The 24,874-nt window shown below is 34.5% G+C and overlaps 1 protein-coding gene across 2 annotated transcripts in view; it reads right to left on the reverse strand.

Moving 5' to 3' along the window:
* COL4A5 (collagen type IV alpha 5 chain) overlaps positions 1–24,874 on the reverse strand; it is a 274,761-nt gene that overhangs the window by 67,163 nt on the left and 182,724 nt on the right. For both annotated transcript variants that reach the window (XM_023203109.2, XM_023203108.2), the window contains exons 30-36: positions 17,436–17,549; positions 11,703–11,870; positions 10,135–10,224; positions 9,194–9,343; positions 7,376–7,474; positions 5,945–6,034; positions 5,390–5,529 (exon numbers count right to left, since the gene is read on the reverse strand). In XM_023203109.2, coding sequence (XP_023058877.1) covers positions 5,390–5,529; positions 5,945–6,034; positions 7,376–7,474; positions 9,194–9,343; positions 10,135–10,224; positions 11,703–11,870; positions 17,436–17,549 — 851 coding nt within the window. The remainder of the gene's footprint in view (positions 1–5,389; positions 5,530–5,944; positions 6,035–7,375; positions 7,475–9,193; positions 9,344–10,134; positions 10,225–11,702; positions 11,871–17,435; positions 17,550–24,874) is intronic.

The raw sequence follows: 24,874 nt of genomic DNA on the forward strand, positions 1-24,874 counted from the left end.
ACTTTACAATATTTCTACAGTATCATCTTTGTTAAGTTTCCAAATTTAGTGTAAAATTTGCTTACTGAAATATACTTGTAGGTCACACAGAAAAACTAAAAGCTAACCTCTTGCTTGTAGAGTTGAATATACTTTGGACATTTACCAATTAAACCATATTTTTCTGCTACCATCCATTAAAGATCTAGAGACAATTTATTATGGTAATTTTGGTTCCATTAGTAAAATGTTAAAATTCACTCATTCCAGAAAAAAAATTCATGAACAAATTTGGAAAAAAAAATTTAAATAGAATTTTATACCAGTGAGTAAAGAATTGAGTTTGTAACAAATGAGGCTCAGTCAACTGGATATTTATTAGGGAAAAAAAATAAAGTTAGTTTCTCACCTCACACAACATACAGAAAAATTCAGATGCATTAAAATGCAAATGTATAGAATGAAACCATGAAAATTCTGTAAGAAATATATAAATCTATTTTTCTAATCTCAGGATGTAGAAGTCTTCATAAGTAGAAGACTTTTTTCCAAAAAATCCTAAAATCTATGTGACAAGCCTCAAACCTTCCTTACCTCTTCCTCCCTCTCCCCCTCAATTGATGAATTTCCTGTTTCAACAACAAAATATAAACAATCAGAAAACTATGATCCTGAGACTTTGCTGAAGTTGCTTATCAGATTAAGGAGATTTTGGGCCGAGATGATGGGGTTTTCTAAATAATCAGGTCATCTGCAAACAGGGACAATTTGACTTCCTCTTTTCCTAACTGAATAGCCTTTCTTTCTTTCTCTTGCCTAATTGCCCTGGCCAGAACTTCCAACACTATGTGGAATAGGAGTGGTGAGAGAGGGCATCCCTGTCTTTTGCCAGTTTTCAAAGGGAATTCTTACAGTTTTTGCCCATTCAGTATGATATTGGCTCTGGATTTGTCATAAATAGCTCTTATTATTTTGAGATATGTTCCATCAATTCCTGGTTTATTGGCAGTTTTTAGCATGAAGGGCTGTTGAATGTTGTCAATGGCCTTTTTTGCATCTATTGAGATAATCATGTGGTTTTTGTCTTTGGTTCTGTTTATATGATGGATTACATTTATTTATTTGCGTATGTTGAACCAGCCTTGCATCCCAGGGGTGAAGCCAACTTGATCTTGGTGGATAAGCTTTTCAATGTGCTGCTGGATTCGGTTTGCCAGTATTTTACTGAGGATTTTCGCATCGATGTTCATCAGGGATATTGGTCTAAAATTCTCTTTTTTTGTTGTGTCTCTGCCAGGCTTTTATATCAGGATGATGCTGGCCTCAAAAAATGAGTTAGGGAGGATTCCCCCTTTTTCTATTGATTGGAATAGTTTCAGAAGGAATGGTACCAGCTCCTGTTTGTACTTCTGGTAGAATTCGGTTGTGAATCCATCTGGTCCTGGACTTTTTTTTGGTTGGTAGGCTATTAATTATTGACTTAATGTCAGAGCCTGTTATTGGTCTATTCCTCAAGGATCTAGAACTAGAAATACCATTTGACCCAGCCATACCATTACTGGGTATATACCCAAAGGATTATAAATTATGGTGCTATAAAGACACATGCACACGTATGTTTATTGTGGCACTATTCACAATAGCAAAGACTTGGAACCAACCCAAATATCCATCAATGATAGACTGGATTAAGAAAATATGGCACATATACACCATGGAATACTATGCAGCCATAAAAAAGGATGAGTTCTTGTCCTTTGTAGGGACATGGATGTAGCTGGAAACTATCATTCTGAGCAAACTATTGCAAAGACAGAAAACCAAACACCACATGTGCTCACTCATAGGTAGGAATTGAACAATGAGAACACTTGGACACAGAAAGGGGAACATCACACACTGGGGCCTGTCTGGGGTGGGGGAATGGGAGAGGGGTAGCATTAGGAGAAATACCTAATGTAAATGATGAGTTAATGGGTGCAGCACACCAACACGACACGTGTATACATATGTAACAAACCTGCACATTGTGCACATGAACCCTAGAACTTAAAGTATAATAAAATAAATAAATAAATAATAAATAAATAAATAAATAAAATAAAAACTATGCTCCTGATCTTTCTCACTAAACCCGCTTTTTTCAAAGTTTTTCTATTTTAGTATATAGCAACTGCGTTCTATTTCCTCAGGATAAAAGCTGGAGTCATTCTTGATTCCTCTCTCTCATATTCAATACACAAATCTTCCTGGCTTGACATATATAATATATTCAGAATCTGTCCATTTCTTATCACTTCCCCTGCTACTATCTTGATCTAAGCCATCAACATTGTTAGCTTGCATTATTTAAATATCATCATAACTGGTTTCCCTGCTTTCACCCTTGCTCCTCTACGATCTCTTTCCAAAACAAGTGTTGTGATAGTTCTTAAAATTAATGTACAATCATGTTAACTCTTTCCATTTCTTCCCCCATTCACTCAGGAGTAAAAAGCCCCTACTATGATGACCTATATGACACTAGATAATCTTTCCCCCATTACCAATCTAATCTCATCTCCTACTTAGTTTCACCTCACTCATTCTGTTTAACACAATGGCCTCATTTATGTTTCTCAAACATGTCAGGTATGCTCACACCTCAGGGTTTTTGTATGACTTAATCTCTTACTGCAATGAGGTCATTGCTCTATCTTATCAGAGACACCTTCCCTTAGTAACCTATTTCAAAATATAACAATTTCCAGAAATTCCTATCATCAAGTCTTGCTTTACTTTTTTTCATCATGAGATTTATCACGTTCTAACATAATACAGACTTATTTATTTTGTTTATTGTATGACTCCTTGACTAAATATAAGCTCCATGAAGGCAGTGAAAGTTTGTCTGTTTTGTTCAGGCTGTATCTCCAGCACCTAAAACAGTACCTGGTACATCATACATACTCAATAGATATTTTGTGAATGAATAAATAAATGAGTACATAATTTGCCTATGTAAAAATTTCAAACATCTACATAATGAAATGCACAGTAAACATGCTATAAGACAAACAACTGACTGGGAGAAAATATTTGCAACAAATATAACAGACAGTGGATGCATCTTCACTATTTATAATGTACTTTTACAAATCAGTAGGAAATACATAACCAAGTCCTCTCCTAAAAAAGTGAGGCAAAGAGTATAAATAGACAATTTACAAAAGAGTTAAAAACATCTGAAACCCCACTTGTAATCAGGAAAATTCAAATATAAACAATAATGATACACTACTTTTCACCCATTAGATTGGTAAAAATTTTAAGTTGGTAACACCCAATATCTGTAGAATGAGGAAAAAATCTCTTATACTAATCATGAAAGTATAAAGGTGTAGAGTTACTTAATTGGAAAATTTGGCAGTAAATATAGATATTGAAAAGGCACATATATGCTGGGTTCTAGCAACTGCTCAAATTTATTCTATCGTGATATTTACCAAAGATTCTTAAGATATGTATGTAAGAATATGGATAAGAATCTTCAGTGCAAAGTATGTTTATAATCATGAACCTAGAAATAATTTTAGTATTCAAAATAAGTTAAATTATTTATAGTGAACCCCCAGAAAAATACTGTATAATTATGAAAAATAATTAGGCATACATTTATAGGCAGATAAAGAAAGTTTGTCAAGATTTACTAAGTGATGACAGCTAGGTACATAGCAGATGTAAAGTATAATTTTGTGTGTATAAATTAATATATGAGAAAACATCTACATTTGGAAGGTCCAGCATTATTTCATGTATCAACAATTTGGAAAAAATACTTACAATTTTAATTGTAGTATGCTTTCCATCATAATAAGATGCATTCCAACATCAGATATTTTTTGGATGTAAAAAATGAGTATTAAAATTGATGAAATATTGTATATGCATGCATATAAATGCATTTAGAAAACCTTTCTTAAAGAATACGTGAGAAACTACTAAAAGTGGTTACCCTGAAGAAGAAGAACTGGGGAGTTGGGGTTTGTGAACATGTAAAAAGCAGACTTTTTATTTTACATCTTTTCATACTGGTTGTATTTTAAAATCAAGTTCATATGTTACATTATTATAAATGTTTTAAAAAGCCAAAGATTTAAACGCACTTATCCTTTGATCCAACAATTTCACTTTTATGAAACTATACATTATAAATAGCTACATATATGTCCACAGATATAATGTACGACGACAAAGAAAATTGTCTAAGATATATTGAAAAAAGAAATAAAAAGGGGTAAGTGATAAAGCAAGGTATAGAATAGCATGCATACCATGATTCTACATATATCCAATGTGTAGAAAAAACCCCAAACTCTATATGTATATATATAAATGTGTAGAACAAGGAATTCAAATTTATATATTAACTATTAACAGTGGGCCTCTATGAGGAAAGGAATGGTAAAAAGAGGATGGGGCATGAAGAAGATTTTCACTCTTACTCTCAATATGTCTATATTATTTTTAGTAAAATCATATATTCATATGTCACTGGTAAAATACAACAGAGAAAATTAAAATTCACTTCAAGAAACTTTACATTGTTAAACTGAAATGAACATGTAGAAACTTCTCTTGATTATCTCTTTATAAGACACTGATCAATTAGATGATCAAAATAAAGTATTTTTATATAATATTAAAAGAAAAATTATCTTACATATAATTCAGTAAATTCTTATATCAGTGGGAACTTTCACTATTTCCATGAAAACTGAATACCAAAATTCCTTTTCTAATACTCTTTAGGTCTGTGGTCTGACTACATGATTAAGGAGTTACTACCTTTTGACATGGAACTAAACAATTGTCAAATAAATTCCTGTTGAGTCCAGTGACTCTGAAACAAATTCTAAATTTGATTACTTGAGAAACACTACCAAAGTTTTCACATTGAAGAGAGAAGCAGAGGGAATTGTAAAACTGTATTCAAAGGACTATCTCAGACATGCAGTTAAGAATACTACTACATTATCATTAACTGTCACTTTGTTTATAAGTCTTTTCAAATTAGTTAATAATATTGGGACAAAGACAAACAACTCTATCACTAAAAAGGGATGGACTAACAAGATCAGACAAAACTAGGCATTGAGATTATTGAAGTATACCCAGAAATTAATATAAAAGAAAAACATAGAAACCAGAAGGATTTTTCTTTCTTTTTTTTTTTTTTTTTTTTTGGACTGGCCACAAACCCTAAAACGTATCTTCTTATCAACTAAGAGAAAAGAAAAGGAATAAATCTCTTATCCAGAATATACTATGTCATTCTATAGTTTGTTTAATGAAAACTTAGGAATGAGCATAGTATTAAAAAATTTCATATCTGCTCAAGTATATGCCTAAAGTATATGCCAAAGATTACCTTTGGACCAGGAAGACCTGGAAGACCAATGCTTGAAATACCAGGATCACCTTTGTCGCCTTTCTGTCCAGGTAATCCTGGGGAGCCAGGCTGTCCAGGAACTCCAGGAGGTCCAGGAGGCCCTTCCACACCCTGAGGCCCTGTTGAAAACAGGTAGTATATAATATTTTACAAAATATGCTTTACTTGTGGCTTATCTAAGATGCATATGACCAAGCAAAAAGGTTTTTTAAAAGCTCTGCAAACTCTGAGTTAGATAATAATGAGACTCACAAACAGAATTATGTGAAAGCCTACTTTTAAAGGAAGTTTAAATAAAAAGGGGTATAGTTGGAGAGAAGATGTTTGTGAATTTTAACTTTTAAGGTTTCTACAATTTTGTCCCTTAATTCCCATTTTAAATCTTTGTGTTACAAGAGAGCTCTACCCACTGATTACCTCAGATATTGTTTCAGTCTGATTCTATCAACATCAGTCTCTTTTCTGACAAAAAAAGAGATATTGAACCACCTTTCATTAATGGGACTAAATATTTGGAAGATTTTCATCACTCACCTGGAAAACCCATATCGCCGATAGTTCCTTTAAGTCCAGGAGGTCCTATAAGACCTGGCTGTCCAGGGAGACCAGGGTTACCTTTGGGACCTAGAAAAGTCAAATTGGTAAAATTAAGACAATGCAGCAATTTTGGGGTTTTCTGGTTTCACGGAATGGGTAGTCATTAAAATGCAAACATGGGATTAGATGGATTAAATTTTAATATATTATTAAGGTCCACAGATAGAACTCAACATAAAACATCTCCTTGGGAACATATTACAATATAACCATGGTAATAGAGGTCTCCTAATATAACTTAAAAAAAAAATTAAAAAGTTACTAGAACACCTTGTTTCTTTCCCTAAAACAATTTCAATCACTTGAAGTGCTATTTGTTGTATGTGTACAACTACCCTTAATGTATTTTCACAGATAAATCCAATATAATAAGTCTGTTTTTAAAAGATTCAGAAATGGGCTTCTCATGTAAAGCCTGATTATATGAGATCAGGAAGAGAAAAGGTGGTAACCTGTTACGATATAGTTTAGTACATTAGGCCAGGGAGAGATTAGAGATGGTGGACAGATACTGGGTAGTGACCCTGAACAGGCATGGCTGCTCTGTTTGTTCATTTTTCCTAGCACATAAGTGCTTGAGCTCTGTGATGTCATCTAGGTTTTTTCCTAGGACCACAGTATTGTCTTAAACCTTCTTTATTTTATTTTTTTCCTTTACAATGACTTCCAACTTGGTAAAGAGAATGCAGAAGATGTGAGGGAGAGATAGGAAGGGAGTTTTTCTTTCCAACCATACCAAGGCCATGTGGTGTGGAGTCTAGAGCAAATAACTGAACTTAAGGGACTTTGTAAGAATGGGGACCAGCTGCTCTTTATTTCCTTAGGAAACAAACTAAAAGAAAGTGGCTGAAGAAGAAACAAGAAAGAGTTTTATTAGGAATAATGCTGTAACTCACTACCAAGAGAATTTGTGAAATTTTCATGCTTAGAAATTCGAAAAAATAGAATCAATAGCCATCTCTTTTACATGGTTTAATGACTGACTTGTCTAAAGGCAAAAAGAAAAAAAAGCAGGGCAAGATGAATTCTTCAGGCCTTCATGAGATAATTGTCTCATTTATATATTCCGCAATGTATGTAACAAAACACAACACCTTATTTGGATCACACTTCTGATTCTGTGTATACCCTGCTGCAACAAAAAGAAGAAACTGAATAATCAAGGCAAAATATCCTATAAATCTTGACTGCTGAAACTAGAGCCAAAGGGCAATATTTTTGCCAAAAGTGAGCTCCATATTTCAGTAGCTACCCAAGCTTATTACCATGAGCAAATCCACAGCGTCTTCAAACATGACAAACACACAATTATTTATCCAGAATTCAGTGTCAGCTAAGCAATTGCTACAAATGGCCTATCACACTTACCTGGTGGTCCTGGTAATCCAGGTTGTCCACTCAGTCCAGGTTGCCCTGGGTCTCCAGGCAAGCCCTGATAACCTTTTGGCCCTGAAACTCCAGGTATACCTTCCAAGAATGAGTAGAAGAGGCAAGTTAGGATGATGTTATTCATCCATGAAATAACTTTGGCCAAGCAAGCTGCTCAAGTGTTAAACTATAAGTAAATTAGAGGAACTGGTGATATTATGATATAGTATGGGCTGTCAGCACTGGACTCACACTAAAATCCTTCACTTCTTAGTTACCTACCATCAAGAAATTCAGAGTACTCAGTAGTGAAATCACTTTCCTATTTTGGGCCTCATTTTCTTTTCTTTTTTTTTTTTTTTATTATACTTTAAGTTCTAGGGTACATGTGCACAACATGCAGGTTTGTTACATATGTATACATGTGCCATGTTGGTGTGCTGCACCCATTAACTCATCATTTACATTAGGTATATCTCCTAATGCTATCCCTCCCCCTTCCCCCCACCCAATAACAGGTTGGGCCTTATTTTCTCACAATGGAAATGAAGAAATAAGGAATAAGGACAGATAATCTCTAGGTTATCTCTTAGATTCCGACTATATTTAATAAGCCTATAGTAGAGGTCAAGTATAGTTTACTGCCCCTATTATACAGGAAGCATAATTGAAACAGAAAAGAAGCCTTGCAAGGGGTAAGCTAAGAAAGTCATTTCATTTTAACATCCACAAAAAATTAGGTGACCCTGCCTCTTTCTTGACTACATACAACACTGCATTAATATTTTTAATTCTTTTTTGAGGAAAAATCCCAACAAATCCTGCTCATAGGGAAACTGATAACATCTGCGTACACTCACATACACATACACATGAACTGACAATATTGATGGATAGAACATAAAAAGAGCCACAAACTTTACTATAAGCTGCAGATACACAGATATAGCTAGTTTTAACATTCCATATTGCTTGAAAGGCTATTCTATATAGATTGGGTGCTAAGTGCTTTATATAATGATTTATGCTTATCCGTATTTTACGACTTCTATAAAAAGGAAAAGGTTTTTTTTAAAACAAAAATTGAAAGCCCCACATTATATTTTATGCTGTATTTGTTTCTAATAAAGTAACTATATGGACACAATTGTTCCCTAGATCTACTTTCACTGACTTCCCCCAGGGCTGAGCTTGGCTGTTCATAGTCCAATACTTGTTTATTCTGCCAACATAGAATAACAGTGAACTGTATTTGAAAGCCAAGTATGATACGGATATCAAAATACTGCGGTACAACAATGTACCATTCATCCTCATCTGGTTTTTAGAAGAAAAAAATGAAAGGACTAGCAAATTTCCTAAACACTGAAATTTGTTTTTCTTTTTATTTATTTATTTATTTATTTATTTATTTTTTATTATACTTTAAGTTCTAGGGTACATGTGCATAACGTGCAGGTTTGCTACATATGCATACCTGTGCCATGTTGAAATTTGTTTTTCAAGTGATTGTGGCTATATATCCTTTTCCTGTACCACTTTTTAGAAAGCTAATAGTTGACTTCCTAAGTCTATTTTAAAACCTCACTAGTGGTTAGGTAAAACTCGTGATAGGGAAACTACACAGAAAATAATCAAACAAAAGTTGATTGGTGAAACAATATCAATGAAGTGAAAATTAATATTTATTACCAAAATTTGATGCATTTAATTGCCTTTGTTGGTGAATTCTGTATTATAAGTCACTTTTCACGCTATTTAAAAACTAAACTTCAGATATACCAGGAAAAATATTCATAAATAAATTCATTCACTCACCTGGTAAGCCAGGCTCCCCCTTCTCTCCTTTTGAGCCCAGAAGATTTGGATCCATTGGTCCAGGAGGGCCTGGAAGGCCAGGCTCTCCTTTACTACCTTTTTCTCCTGCAGGGCCAGGAAGTCCTGGCTGACCCTGCAAGCCATCATCACCTAAAATCAATGTGTGTGAAAACACAATATATCCATTTTATCCATCCAAGATTAATGCATATACAGAATATTCATCTGTTTCACAGTTGAGTAGGCCACTGCCCACTCAAAACATTTATGCACCTTGGATGTACTCTATGAATTACTTGAGTGCATACACATTTTTACACTCAGATAACAATCTCTCTTTCTGGAACTCCTTGACAACAACAGAGGCTGAATATAAAAAATTAATGCTTAATCTGGCCGGGCACGGTGGCTCATGCCTGTAATGCCAGCACTTTGGGAGGCCAAGGAGGGCGGATCACGAGGTCAGGAGATCGAGACCATCCTTGCTAACATGGTGAAAACCCGTCTCTATTAAAAATACAAAAAAAAAAAAATTAGCCGGGCGTGGTGGCAGGCACCTGTAGTCCCAGCTACTGGGCAGGCTGAGGCAGGAGAATAGTGTGAACCTGGGAAGCGGAATTTGGAGTGAGCTGAGATCACACCATTGCACTCTAGCCTGGGCGACAGAGCAAGACTCCATCTCAAACAAACAAACAAACAAAAAGATTAATGCTTAATCCTTATATTTTGTTATTTTGAGCTAAGCATTTACCATGTATCATGGTATCCAAACTAAGCATGCAACCAAATTGAAAATAAGACCTATTTAAATGCCATGTTACATAGAAATACAAGTAAGCACTAATCATTTTAAAATAGTCAACAAAAATATTCTGTACTGACATAAAGCTATGTTTAATTTTCCCTCTCGCATATGTCTGGCAGCAAACCCTGATTATTACCTTTAAGACCAGGTACACCACTCCTGCCAGGAATTCCCAAAGGTCCTGGTGGGCCTGGAGGTCCCATCATACCCATTTCACCTTTGGTACCTTTGAAGAATATCAATAAGTAATGTTTGCCTTTCTTTGACGTAGGGAACATAAAAAGTAAGTTTTAAGATGTCAACTAGAAAACTGTTGAGGGTTAGAGATAAGGCACTGTTAAGTTTTAGACTTTTTGACCTTCATGCCTACTACTGCTGATACTCATGAATAAGGAGACTCACTCTGGTAGCTAATCTCTAAAGATGGCCCCCCAGTGAACCATATGTCCCAGTATATGCAATCTAGTATAAACCCCTCACTTGGAACTAGGGTTGATTCTGTACCTCACACTTTTCTAAATGACATTGTGTGACTCCCAAGCCTAGATGAAAAGAAGTCTTGCAGGCCAGTCACGGTGGCTCATGCCTATAATCCTAGCACTTTGGGAGGTTGAGTTCGGAGGATTGCTCGAGACCAGGAGTTTGAGGGCAGCCTGGGCAACATAATGAGACTCCATCATTACAAAGAAAAAAATAAAATAAAAAAAAATAGCTGGGTGTGGTGGTATGTGCCTGTAGTCCCAGCTACTTGGGACTACTTCCTACTGAGGCAAGAAGATGGCTTGAGCCCAGGGGTTTGAGGCTGCAGTGAGCTGTGATCATGTCCCACTGCACTCCAGTCTGGGTGACAGAGTGAGACCCTGTCTCAAAAACAAAAAAAAAAAGAAAGAAGGAAGGAAGGAAGAAGAGAAAGAGAGGAAAGAAAGAAAAGAGAAAAGGAAAGAAAGAAAGAAAGAAAGAAAGAAAGAAAGAAAGAAAGAAAGAAAGAAAGAAAGAAAGAAAGAAAGAAAGAAAGAAAGAGAGAGAGAGAAAGAAAGAAGGAAGGAAAGAAGGAAGGAAGAAAGAAAGAAAGAAAGAAAGGAAAGAAAGAAGGAGAAAAAGAAAGAAAGAATGGGAGAAAGAGAGAGAGCGAAAGAAAAGAAATATTGCCACTTCTACCTGTAGTTTCTGAAACACTCACTTTTCTCTTGTGGGATTCTCTCTGTTGGAAGCCAGTTGCCATGGAAAGGGAGCAACCAGCCTCATACTACCATAATGTGAGGAGCCTAAGCCATGTGAAGAGGTACCATGGATGATGAGATGACATGTGAGCAAATGAACACCCAGATGTCAGAGAAGTGCCATCTTAGAAGTAGACCTTTCAGCCCCAAACTCTCCAGCTGGGGCCATGTGGGTTAGAGATAAATGACCCAATCAAGTCATCCCTTAATTCTAGAGCTGCAAAATCTTCAGCAAAATTAAAAGGTTGGTTAAAACCATTAACTTTTGGGGTTGTTTGTTATACAGTAATATATAACTGGAACTCTCACAGAGGAAAATGTGCAGTGAAAATAGCAAAGTGAGCTTCCTGCAGTCATAGATATTTAATACTCTTCCTTAAGGGATCACATCAATCTAGAAAAGTGTAACATGGGAATTATCTGCCAGAGTCGTATTAGTTTTAATTTCCTTAATCCAAATCAGAGAAAACTTTAAACAAATTACCTGGAAATCCAGAGGCACCTGCTTTTCCTGGAAGCCCTGGTGATCCTGGAGGTCCTATAGAACCAGGTGCTCCAGGGATCCCTGGACTGCCTCTTTCACCTGGGGGTCCTGGAACATCAAGTCCAGGAGGTCCTGGATCCCCCTTCTCTCCTGGTATTCCATGTAAACCTAGTTAATACAATATCAATATTAATCAGTACTGAAGTAGTTTTAAAAGATGTATCTGGTTATATTTCTAGTAAACAAGTGATAGAACCCTGTGTATAACAGACCTAAGAGTGAGTTAGAGATACTTTGGACATCATGCACACAAAATAACTGAACAATCAAGCTTTAGGATTTTCAAGCAGATTGCTCTAAGACAGTGCTTCTCAAATTATTTCTGGCGAAAGGCCAATCTTTTCTTAATTGCTAGTTAATCACGGACTAATATTTTTATAAAATACAATAAAAATTACTAAAACTGAAATAAAAAGCCAAAGATGCAAAATAAAAGCCTACCTTTTTGGTTATTATATTCAACAGATACAATTACACTATCAAATTGCTATAAAAATTTCTAAATGCTTGTTCTCAACGTTTATATTAATCCTATTACAGACTGATAACAGTTATTTGACGACACTGGTCTATTGACCACACTTAAATTTGCATTGCTCTAATGTATTATAAATTATTAGTACATATTTCTATGAGCTCCCAAAATTATTGATTACTGAATAAGTCACTTAAATTGAACCTTTAAATCATATTTTACCTTTGTTTTGCACATCGTTTTAAAAATACATTAATAATACATTACTATTAGTATTTTTTGTCATCTTTTGTTTCTCCAACCAAGACTTCACAGAAAAAAAAATCACACAGCAAAATATATTTAACCTTAGTAAGTTTCTGTAAGGCTGATTCTCCCCCAGGAAGGTGGTTAAAAAAGAATGTGTTTATGGGAAAAGAATTAAGTTCACACTCCAAAGCCTACCAGCTGTGCGACTTACGTGAGTCACTTAACATTGATCCTCATCTGCTAAATGGGGATTATGCCATAACCAATTGGAAACTAGGGGTTGAGCCAGATGATCATTCCAAGTGTCCTTTCAACAATAAGACCTAAATTTATTGTTGAAGACTCACTGGTGATTATTTTTGTAGAGAGTAAGATGCTAGGGTTTTAAGATCTGTTTTATGTCATATTTCAGCATGGCCCTAAACTGACAAAATCCACTTTGAAGATTAGAGAATTACACTCAGTTGGCAAAGTAGCGATGGTTCCAATGCTGCCATTTTATAGCACAAGACTATAAAAATGAGAGATTTGATATCATATTTGTGAAAGATGATATGATGCCTAACAGTGAACACGATTATAGCTTTATATGGATCATTATCTATTGTTATATTATAGCTCACAAAGATTTTTAATAGTTGGGTTTTCAATATAAATAATTTATCTTTTGAAACATGCTCCGAGAGGGCAGTTCCATAAAATAACGAAAATAAACCAAAGACTTAAATCTGGACAAATGTTTGTTTTCCATGTTTAAAGCTTTACTTTAAGATATGGCTTTCGAGGAAGAACTACAGTACCTGGTAGACCTGATGTTCAAGAGGCAGGGAATTACAGTTCAGCAGCAAGTTGAGCCCCCAAGCAGAAGTAAGTTGCAAAAAGATTCGTTAGGTTAGGGGAAAAACAACAACTAAGCATTTAAAGATTAGAACATAAAACTCTACAAACAGAAGTTATTAGACATTGATTCACTGTTATCATATATTAGAAATGATTGAAAAAACTTATTTTAGGCATTTGCTTAGATGTTCATATAGCATATTCTATAAATGAAATCTATTTGCCAATAATGCCAATAAAATATTTACATTCACAAAAGTATTACCTTTTGGTAAAGGTCAGCTTTTCAATTGTTTATCTCTGACTTAATGATTTAAATAATCATTTTGGAATTTAAGCTCCTAAAGTTTAGTTCAAATTTAAAAATTAATTTAATTTTATACTACAACAGGTTGGGTATAGATAAATCAATAATTACTAGCATATGATTATGGAAAACCAGCTTGCATGCACTAGGCAAGGATTTCTTTCTTCATCGTTATTATTAGTAGTAGTAATAGCAGACATTATCCTATACTTCCTTCCATAGCATGAATTTTTCCACGAATACTGTCAGGAATACACATCCTGGTAAGACCCAGGATGAAGAAGTCAATATAAATCCCAAAGTTCTGCTAAATTTCCCCACAATAACAAGAATTATATGGATATGTCTACAGATGTGATATAGGGATATACTGATGTTCTAAATTTATTGGCAGCCAAATGGAACCAGTTTACTAAAAAAGGAAAATTTCAAAAACACATATTATGCGTGAGAACTTTCCTTACATACACATACACCTGCCCTCCCCCTACCCAAGGGTTTTGTAGTCTCTTAAAGTGTTAGAAAACCATTTTCTCCATCATCTATGAAAATGACATGAATAATTCATAAACAATTCCTAGGGTTTTGCTGTTGTTGTTTTGATTCACATTAGTGGTGATGAATTTTTTTTTCCTCCTTAGCTGATTTAGCCATACGCTTTGTCCTGAGACTGGACAGGCACTATAACACATTTGATTCTGGTTATGATATGATCTGTGAACATGAAATAGAGTATATTTAACCGATCTCTAAAAAAATTCAGTAAGACAGTAATTGTGTAGGTAATGGCCAAAGAAAATAACAAGAATCAACAACCTCCATTTCTGCCTGGGTTAGTAGGTCATGAGATGAAAAATATTTTGTTTCTAGTCCTTTGGCAATTTTTCTTTTATTTCCCTGCTATGGAATGCAAAATTGATATTCAAGGGGACCTTAACTTAAAAACGTGTTAAATTGTATAGCCTGGTTTGGAAAAGAGAAAGGCAAATAGTAAAAGCTTAATTAAATAATAGAAAACTGGAGTCCAAAGGAAAGCCTGAAAAGCATAATGCAAACATTCTACAATAGAGAGATAACAATATATAATATTTTGCATTTTTCCTACTGCAAAATGAAATACAAGTATATTAAATAAGCTTATTACAAAAACATTGATAGTTAGAGTTTCAGCTATGAAACATAAGTAGGTTTGTCAAGATATAAGTAATAATCTTTCTGATTACCTTATTATTGAGATTTATGGACATAAATCAGGATTTTTTTTAAATGAACTAAGATAATATTCTACTTTGGTGATATAAGTAAAATTTACTTAAAAAGTGAGTATATGTGCCTTGTATAAATATGAAATGTGGTCCATCTCATAGTAAAATGAAAAGTACTGTGATTTGAGAGCATTTTTTTTTTTTTTTTTTTTTTTTTTTGAGACGGAGTCTGGCTCTGTCGTCCAGGCTGGAGTGCAGTGGCCGGATCTCAGCTCACTGCAAGCTCCGCCTCCCGGGTTCACGCCATTCTCCTGCCTCAGCCTCCCGAGTAGCTGGGACTAGAGGCGCCCGCCACCTCGCCCGGCTAGTTTTTTGTATTTTTTTAGTAGAGACGGGGTTTCACCGTGTTAGCCAGGATGGTCTCGATCTCCTGACCTCGTGATCCGCCCGTCTTGGCCTCCCAAAGTGCTGGGATTACAGGCTTGAGCCACCGTGCCCGGCGAGCATTTCTATATTAAGAGGGAATTCAATAAATTTTCATGCTAGTTCCTGTTAATTTCATTTATTTGTTGAACCATATTAATATCTTCACTTCTATGGCTATACATATATTTACAAATAGATGAAGTTAAATTCAGCATTATTACTTTTCTTCCTGCCCATCCTATTTATACTTTATAAATCAATATATCTATATCTATATTATATTTATATCTACATTCATATTTATATCTATATTATATTTATCTATATATTATATTTATATCTGGTTATAAATCCTTTGTCAGATATATGATATAACAGAGGGAGAAAGAGAGAGAGAACATTAGATTAATAAAACAATACAGAGTATCTGGTAAATCTGAAAAAGTGTGACACATGTTAACATATTTGTATTTTGTTTAGATTCATATTAATGGTGTTCCTCTTTTTATTCTCACTCAGCTGTGACTTAAGAATTCAAAATGCTTCTAAAGGCTCATGAACTTTTTGGAACTGAAACAAATGACAAAACACCATATTAGGAGTGATAAATTCATTTTATCCACCTCTGTGAAACAGCAGGGGCTGGGCGCAGTGGCTCACACTTGTAATTCCAGCACTTTGGGAGGCGGAGATAGGCGAATCACCCGAGATCAGGTGTTCGAGACCAGCCTAGTCAACATGGTGAAACCCTGTCTCTACTAAAAATACAAAAATTAGTTGGGCGTGGTGGTGCATGCATGTAATCCTGACTACTTGGGAGGCTGAGGCAGGAGAATCATTTGAGCCCGGAAGGTGGAGGTTGCAGTGAGCTGAGATGGCACCATTGTACTCCAGCCTGGGCAACAAGAGTGATACTCTGTCTCAAAAGAAAACAAACAAACAAACAAAAAACAGCTGGTCAAACCTTTAGTAGCCAAACCTAAAAATAAGTGCTTTTTCCTGAAGATCCCTCTGCTATGCTAGTTGGACAGAATGTTTTTTCCATAACTGATAAAGCAGCTATTTTGTAACAGCCTGGTTCAAAGCAACACTCTAAGTTTTCTTAGTTTTAAATCAGTAGTGACATGTCAGGGAACATAAAAGGGTATAATGTGTCATATAATCAACTGTAAAATAGTACATAAATGAAAATAACATTTATAGGCTTTTTATATTGCTAACCCGAGTTTCTAAATTTTTAGAATAATAACAAAATATCTACTGTCATTTAAGGTCAGGAAATATATAGCCATTGCTTCAAATAAGTGTATGCACATCTGAACTCTGTATTTAAGCCTTCAGATGTATTCATGTGAATTAAGGAACAATTAAATATTTCATATTTGTTTTAATTTCATAAATTATTATGGTGCTTTGCAATAACATAATGATGGCCCCAAGGTGGCCTTTACTGTACCTACGTAGATTAAGATAATGAGAATTCACATCACCAGACAGCTCAGAATCCAGAAACTCAATATGCTTTCACACAAACTTAGAGGAACCATATGATTTCCTATCTATAGAGGCAAACCCATTAGGTTACGTGTTGACAAAAGACCTTTTTGAGTATCCAATATAAAATATTAAAAGTAAAGATTTGGAGTGCTGATGAATTGCAAAATGACTGTTATTTTGGGGGCAAAAAGGGAAAAAATCTCAACTCACTTATTGAAAAAAAAATAAAATGAGAACGCCTAAAATATATTTTTACAGAAAGTTTTGCTGAACCCTAACTCTAGTTTTCATGTGCTAAGAAATGTTAAGAGGCTCCACAAGGGTCTATTAATGCTGCACAGCTAGTCAGATCTGAAATGATCAGCACAAGAAGTTTCTAGGCCTCTGCTTCCAAGACTATGTCTAGCTCAACAATTACATATCAATAATAACACATTGCAATTGCATTATTGGAAATCATCAATTTTAGATGAACTCAGAGGGCAAACATCAGGGATTAAAGTAGCTTTTATGCTGTGTCCTGTACTTTTCCACTTTTATAAAATCATACACGTAGATACATTGCTTCTTAAGCGTTGTTTCTGTAAGACCGTCTTGTAGGTTTCACTTTATTGGTGAGCTAACCAATGTATATATTATGAGTGCTACAAAATGCACATTTACTCTAATCTTACCAGGTTGACCTATTGGTCCAGGAGTCCCTGGTGGTCCTGGTGGTCCCTGAACACCTATTCCTGGCAGCCCAGGAGGTCCCATTGGTCCAGGTTGTCCATTTGGTCCAACATCACCTTTAAGAAACAAATACAGTTTAAATATTACAAGCAACACCTGAGTCACTAGTCCTTGGGAACCATATCATATTAAGCAAGAATCTTGAAAAACTGGGCATTCATTCAGCAAGATAAGTACACATAAGTATCCAGAGCAGAGGACAGGGAATTCATTAATAGTTGCAACCTTATATTTTAACATATGCTGATCACTACTTCAATACTTAAATCAACTTCACAAAAAAGTACAAAAGATTACAAACCACATATTCCTTCTACTTGTAACTCATTGTGGACAGTTATATATTCATAAGTTTAAAATATATTTTCAAGTTACCTATATTTTAAGATAGATAACCTTCAATATTTTCCTTTTTACTAACTCAGGGCCATGGCTTATAAACATATTCAAGCTTCTCCCATCATTAGTAAAACATCTCTTTGACATTAGAAACTTCACTGTTCATCTCTCCATCTTCTGACTGTCCCTCTGCCACTCTCACTTTAAACAATTTTTACATGTACTAAAATTCCACCTTTTTAGTGTACACTTTGATGAGTTTTCACAAAGGTATATAGTCATATAACCACCACTAAAATCAAGACATAGAACATTTTCGTAAACCCAAAAAAGCCCCTGTGTGCTGTGGTCAGCTCATCCCCACATCCCAATTACCTGGCAACCACTGATCTATTTTATGTCTCACAGACTTTTCTTTCTCAGAGTGTCATACAAATGCAATCATATAGTATGTAGCCTTTTGAATACGTCTTCTTTCAATTAATACAATGCATTTGAGATTCACCCATGTTACTATGTGTATCGGTAGTTGCTTTTTGCTGCTGGGTATTAGTCTATCAGATGAATATGCACATTTTGTTAATCTTTTTGCCATTTGAGGCACATTTGGGATGTTTACAATTATTGGTGATTATGCACTAAGCTGCTGTTAACGCTGTTCTACAGGTTTCTACGTGAAGCTTCACATTTTTTATGGGAGTAAAATTGTTGTGTCATGTGCAAAGACAATGTTTAACTATATAAGAAATTGTCAAACTGTTTTTCAAAGTGGCTGCACCATTTTGCTTATTAACTAGCAATGTATGAGAGTTCGAGTTACTTTGCATCCTTAGCAGCACTTTTTGTCAGTTATCCTTTTTGAAAAAAGGCCAATTCTAATATTTATGAAGTGGTATCTCAATGTGGTTTTAACCTGCATTTCCCAGATGATAAATTATACTCAGCATCTTTACATGTGCTTATTTGCCATTCGGGTGTCTTCTTTGGTGAGGTATCTACTCAAATTGTTTGCTCATTTTTCCAACTATATTTTAAAATTCGGCTGTGTGTTTCCTTATTGAGTTTTGAGAGTTCATTATATAATCTGGTTATAAGTCCTTTGTCAGATATATGATATGAAAATACAGTTAATTTTAATAAAGTCCAATATATCCCATTTTTCTTTCATGAACTGTCTTTTTGGTATTCTAACAAGTTTTTGCCTAACATCTGATCACAGAGTTTTCTCTTATGTTTTTTCATCTAAAACAAGGGATGACAAAGTACTTCCCATGGGCTAAATATGACCTATAGGCCTCTTTTTGTGCTGCTGACATGCTAAGAATGGTTTTTACACTTTTAGAGGGTTGTTAAAAAAATAATATGTGACAGAGACCATAAATGTAGCCCATAAAGACTAAAATATTTACTCTCTAGCTCTTTGCAGAAAAAGTTTGCCTGCTTCTGTTCTAGAAGTTTGATAATGTTAGGTTTTGCATTTAGGTCTGTGATCCATGGGGAGCTAAATTTTGTGCAAGGTACGAAGTGCAGGTAGATGTTTGTTATGTTGGTTTTTTTTTTTTTTTTTTTGCATATGGATGTCCAATTGCTTTATGTTTTATCAGCATTTGTTGAAAAGACTTACCTTTCTGTTGAAATTGCCTTAGCAACTTTGTCAAAAATTAAATATGTGGGTGTATTTCTAGACTATTATGTTACAATGATCTATTTTTCTATATTTCACATATATCACACTATTTTAACTATTGTAGCTTTATTTTAAGTCGTAACATCAGGTACTATAAATTGTCCAACTTTGTACTTCTTTCTCAAAATTTTTTTGGCTATTCTAGGTCATTTGTTTTTCCATATAAATTTTAGAAGAAAAATGTGTGTTCTCCTTGAGAATATTTTCAATCTATGGATTGATTTGGAGAAAACTGATATCTTAACATTATCCATGAACACAATATACCATTCCATTTATTTAGGTATCTGATTTCTGTCAACACTGTTTTATAATTTTCCACATACAAAGCCTGCACATTTTTGTTAGACCTATACATACCTAAGCACTTCATGTCATTTGATGCTATTGTAAATTATACTGTTTTTGTTTGATTTTTATTTCTAGTTGTTCATTGATAGTATATAAAAACATAATTTATTTTTTATATATTTGCTTGGCCCTATGATCCTACTAAATTCACCTTTTAGTTTTAGTAATTTTTGTAGATTTATTAGGATTTTCTAAGTATAAAATCATGTCATCTATGAATATAGAGAGTTTTTTTCTTGCTTTCCAACCTGTATGCCACTAAACATAATGGATCAAGATTTTGCAAATGTCTTTATCATGCTAAGGAAGTTCCCTTTTATTCCTAATTTTCTGAGACTATTTTTCCAGGAATGAATATTGAAACTTATCAAATAATTTTCAGGATTTATTGAGATTGTAATATAGTTTTTTTTCTTTACTCTGTTGATATAGCAAATTACATTGATTTTCAAGATGTCGAACCAGCCTGTATTCTAAGGATAAGCCTTACTTGATTTTTACGTCTATGTTTATGAGAGATATTGGTCTACAGTTTTCGTTCTTTTTTTTTTTTTTTTGAGACGGAGTCTCGCTCTGTGGCCCAGGCTGGAGTGCGGTGGCGCAATCTGGGCTCACTGCAAGCTCCGCCTCCCAGGTTCACGCCATTCTCCTGCCTCAGCTTCCTGAGTAACTGTAGGCACCCGCCACGACCCCGGCTAATTTTTTGTATTTTTAGTAGAGACGGGATTTCACTGTGTTAGCCAGGATGGTCTCGATATCCTGACTTCGTGATCCGCCCGCCTCGGCCTCCCAAAGCGCTGGGATTACAGATGCGAGCCAGGGCACCCAGCCCAGCTTTCTTTTCTCATATGTCTTTCCCTGGCTTTGATATCAAAATAATGCTGGCCTCATGTAATGGTTGGAAAGTGATCCCTCCACTTCGGTTTTTGGGAAGAGATTGTGTAGAATTGGTGTTATTGCTTCTTTAAATGTTTGTTAGAATTTACCAATGATGCCATCTGGATTTGTAGTTTTCTTTGTTGGTGGGTTTTCAACTACAACTCAATTTTTTATAAAATAGATTCCTGGATTACCTATTTCTTCTTTAGTGAGCTTTAACAATTTATATCTTTCAGGAAATTAGTCTATTTAATCTAAGTTGTCAAATTTATAGGCATGCAGTATTTGTCATATTTACTTATAAAGATTTGTTGTTATCATAAATTATATACTTCTGTATTTCTTTCCACATTTCCAAGTACACAATATTTGTCACAATAATACCTTTGGATGTTATTCCTGCTGCCTGGAACACCTTTCCCTTAAGACTAAATTCAACTGTCACCATCTATATAAAACCTCTCCAGGCACCTTAGGTAAGGCCCTGAACAAAAGTAATATATGAGGTAAACTGAATGCTTCCAAAATCATCTTTTTTTCTTTTGCATAATGTGATTCCAATGTTCAACCTTAAGCACATTTTCTTCCTCGTATAGATATATCATGATGAGTATTAGCCTTATTAATTTATTATTGGTCACTACATTGTTTTGAAAGTGTTGCATCAACCTTTCCTACAGTTTAGTAACTGAGTTTTAATACCCAGTCATTGGTGTGTGTTTGGTAGGTGAACTTTTATTGTGATCTGCTTGCTGAGTTTTGAGTGTAGTCTACTGATCCAAAATATTAGTGACACATATTCATAGAAGTTCCCATTGAGATAATCACTTTCATGGTGATGCCACCTAGATTTTCTCACAGTAGAAAGCAATCCCTGAGATCTTCAAGATCAGAAACTATGCATTTCAGTTTCTAGTGATTCAGGTATTACCTGGCATAGAACATAATAAATATCTGAAGAATGAAGGAGTTACATGGCAGAATATCCCAAACACTTATTCTTCTAGCCTCTAAAGAACTGTACTCAGGTTTTAATAACTGAGAATTACTCCTGTGAGGATATGGGAATGCCATATCTTAATTTCCTTCCAAAGATTAGGCAAATACCTGTTAAATTCATGTTTAAATAACCTTCAATGCATTTCTTCACTACCACTACCACTGTGTCTCAAGAACATATATAGACAAAATATAGTGAGTGGGTAACTTCCACAGGAAGACTGTTTGCCACATATCATTTCGAATATCTTTATCTGCAATTTTTGTTGTTACAGGTCTACAGCCATGGGAGATAACTGGTGGGAAACACAACTTGTAACTTTGAGTGTTACAGTTTACAGCTGACCTGAATTGTTTAGTCAAAAACAGAAAGGTATTTTTTTAAGAGCTTATCTAAGAAGAGTTTGTATTGGGCTAGTCTGGGGCTTTTGCTGGCAGAATACAATCTAGCCTGGTTAAAATTGGATTGGGCTGTCTTACTGCTTTAATAGAAATCAATCCAACATGTTCCAGAAGCATGGCCCTGTTCAGATTATTCACTAGGAGCCAAAACATTGACCAGGGAAATCGGGTTTCTTGCAAATCAGAAAGGAAAAAAAAATCCAAGTCAGCTTTACTAGTTCTATTCCTTCTCATTATTAGATAACTCAAAATCAAGGGAGTAGAAGAAACAACAGAGAAGTGGGTAAAGGATATTGGCAGTTAACAAGAAAAAAATCTATGGCTCTTAACACATAAAAGGATGGCAAGTCTCACTCACAGTAAGATACATGCAAATTTAAACCACTCTGAGAGTAAAGGCAAAGGATCTAATATAGCCAAAGAAATGTGTGGTTTTTTTTTTTTAAGAACAAAGTTGGTGGGTTACATTACCTGACTTCAAGTCTTACTATAAAGCTACAATAATATAAACAGTGTGGTACTGGCTTAAGGATAGCAAAATAAATAAATAAAACAGGATTGACAGCACAGAAATAGACCAACACATATATTATTATTTGATCTGATACAGATCCCAAAGTAATCCAATAGAGAGGGGGTTTTAAACAAATGATGCTGAACAAAAATTATTTGACATGTGTAATAGTTTTAAACATAGAAACTAAAACAATAAAGCTTATAAAATAAAACATAGAATACCTTGGCAACTTTGGGGCAGGCAAATGTTTCTTAGACAAGACACAGAAAATTATAATCATATAAGAAAAAATTGATAAATGAAACTTCAATAAAATTAAAACTTTTATTCATCAAAATACACTAAGGAAATGAACAGGTCAGCCAGCCAGAGCTAAAATGCTCATAAACATATATCTAGGAAAGTGCCAGTATGCAGGATACATAAATAACACTTACAACTTAATAATAAAGTGAGAAACAAACCATTTTCCAAAATGGACAAATATCTGAACATGTAAGTAGCTCACAAGTACATAAGAACTTGACATCATTAGTCATCAGGGAAATGTAAATTAAAATCACAATATGATGCTACCACACACCTACCAACATTCCAAAATTTGAGAAAATGTGGAACAATGGAAATTTTTAAACCACTCTGGTGTAAATTTAAAATGGTATCACCATTTTGGAAAAAGGTCTAGTAGTTTCTAATACAACTAAGCATCCACTTATGATCCAACAAATCTGCTCGTAGTTGTTTATTGAAGCAAAATGAAATCACATATCCATAAAAAAGAATTGTAAAAAAATGTCTTTAACAGCTTCACTTGTAGGAGCCAAAAACTTGACACAACCCAGGTATCCATGATACAGTCACATAACAAAATACTCAATGATTTCATTGAAAGAAAAGAACTACTGATAAACATGACAACATGGATGGATCTCAAAAACATGCTGAGCGAACGAAGCCTTAGAAAGTACATACCATATGATTCCATTTATAAGGAGTTCTAGAACAGGCAAACTAACTTACGATGAAAAAATCAACAGTATAGTTGCCACTGTGGATGATGGGAAAGGGAGTGACTGGAAAGGGGCATAAGGAAAATTTCTAAAACAACATCTTGATAAGAATTTGTGTTATACAAGTGTATGCATTTGTCAAAATCCAGTAAATGTACCCTTAAGATCTGTGCATCTCATTTAACGTGAATTATATATCAAAAGAAAAGTAATATACAGCTATGGAATGTTAGTTATGTTATGCATGCTGAAGTATTTAGAGAGAAGTATATAGCTGTTGTAATTTACTTTGAAATGCATCAAAAATAGATGAATGGATGGAGATAGGGATGGACAGATATGTGACACAGCACACACAGTAAAATGTTGATGGTAAAATATCAGTGATGGATATATAGTAGTCCCAATAAAGTTCTGTCTACTTTGTTATTTTTGAAATTTTTAAAAATAAAATGTTGGCAGGGAGATAAAAGGTTCATTGTAGAATCTGGGTGGTAGATATACAGCTGTTAATTGTACTATTATTTTTCGCAGTACTTAAAACTTTTTCGCAATAAAATGTTTAAAAATATACTTAGAAACCTACTTACTTCATCAGGTTAGCAAAAATCCAAGTTTGTCAGCATACTCACTTATCAAGGCTATGGGGAAATACACTCATACATTGTAGGTGGGAGTGTAAAATGGTGCAAATTGAGAGGAATCTGACAATATTCAGAGATGCATTTACCCTTTAATTCAGAAAATCCTTTTTTATCACTTTATTTTACTATTATACCTGAACACATCTGAAATAATATGCCTGGAAGATTATTCACTATGACATTATTTGTAATAAATGATTGGCAAAAATCCAGTTTAGCAACTAGCAACTGGGATGAACTATGGTATATCCATGCAATTTAACACTATGTACCTATTTTCAAAAAGTCAAGATCTCTGTCTATTGATATGGAGTGATCTCCAGGATACAAATTAAAGGAAAATAAGTAAAGTGCAAATCAAGCCAAAAGATAATACTTTCTCCTTTAAGAACAGAGAAAATAAAAAAAAATTATTGGCTAGTATTTATGTAAGAAACACAGGAAGGATCCCAGCACTTTGGGAGGCGGAGGCAGGTGGATCACGAGGTCAGGAGTTCAAGACCAGCCTTGCCAACATGGTGAAACCCCATCTCTACTAAAAATACAAAAATTA

This window comes from Piliocolobus tephrosceles, chromosome 12, assembly GCF_002776525.5.
Source record: "Piliocolobus tephrosceles isolate RC106 chromosome 12, ASM277652v3, whole genome shotgun sequence".
NCBI classification, from domain to species: domain Eukaryota; kingdom Metazoa; phylum Chordata; class Mammalia; order Primates; family Cercopithecidae; genus Piliocolobus; species Piliocolobus tephrosceles.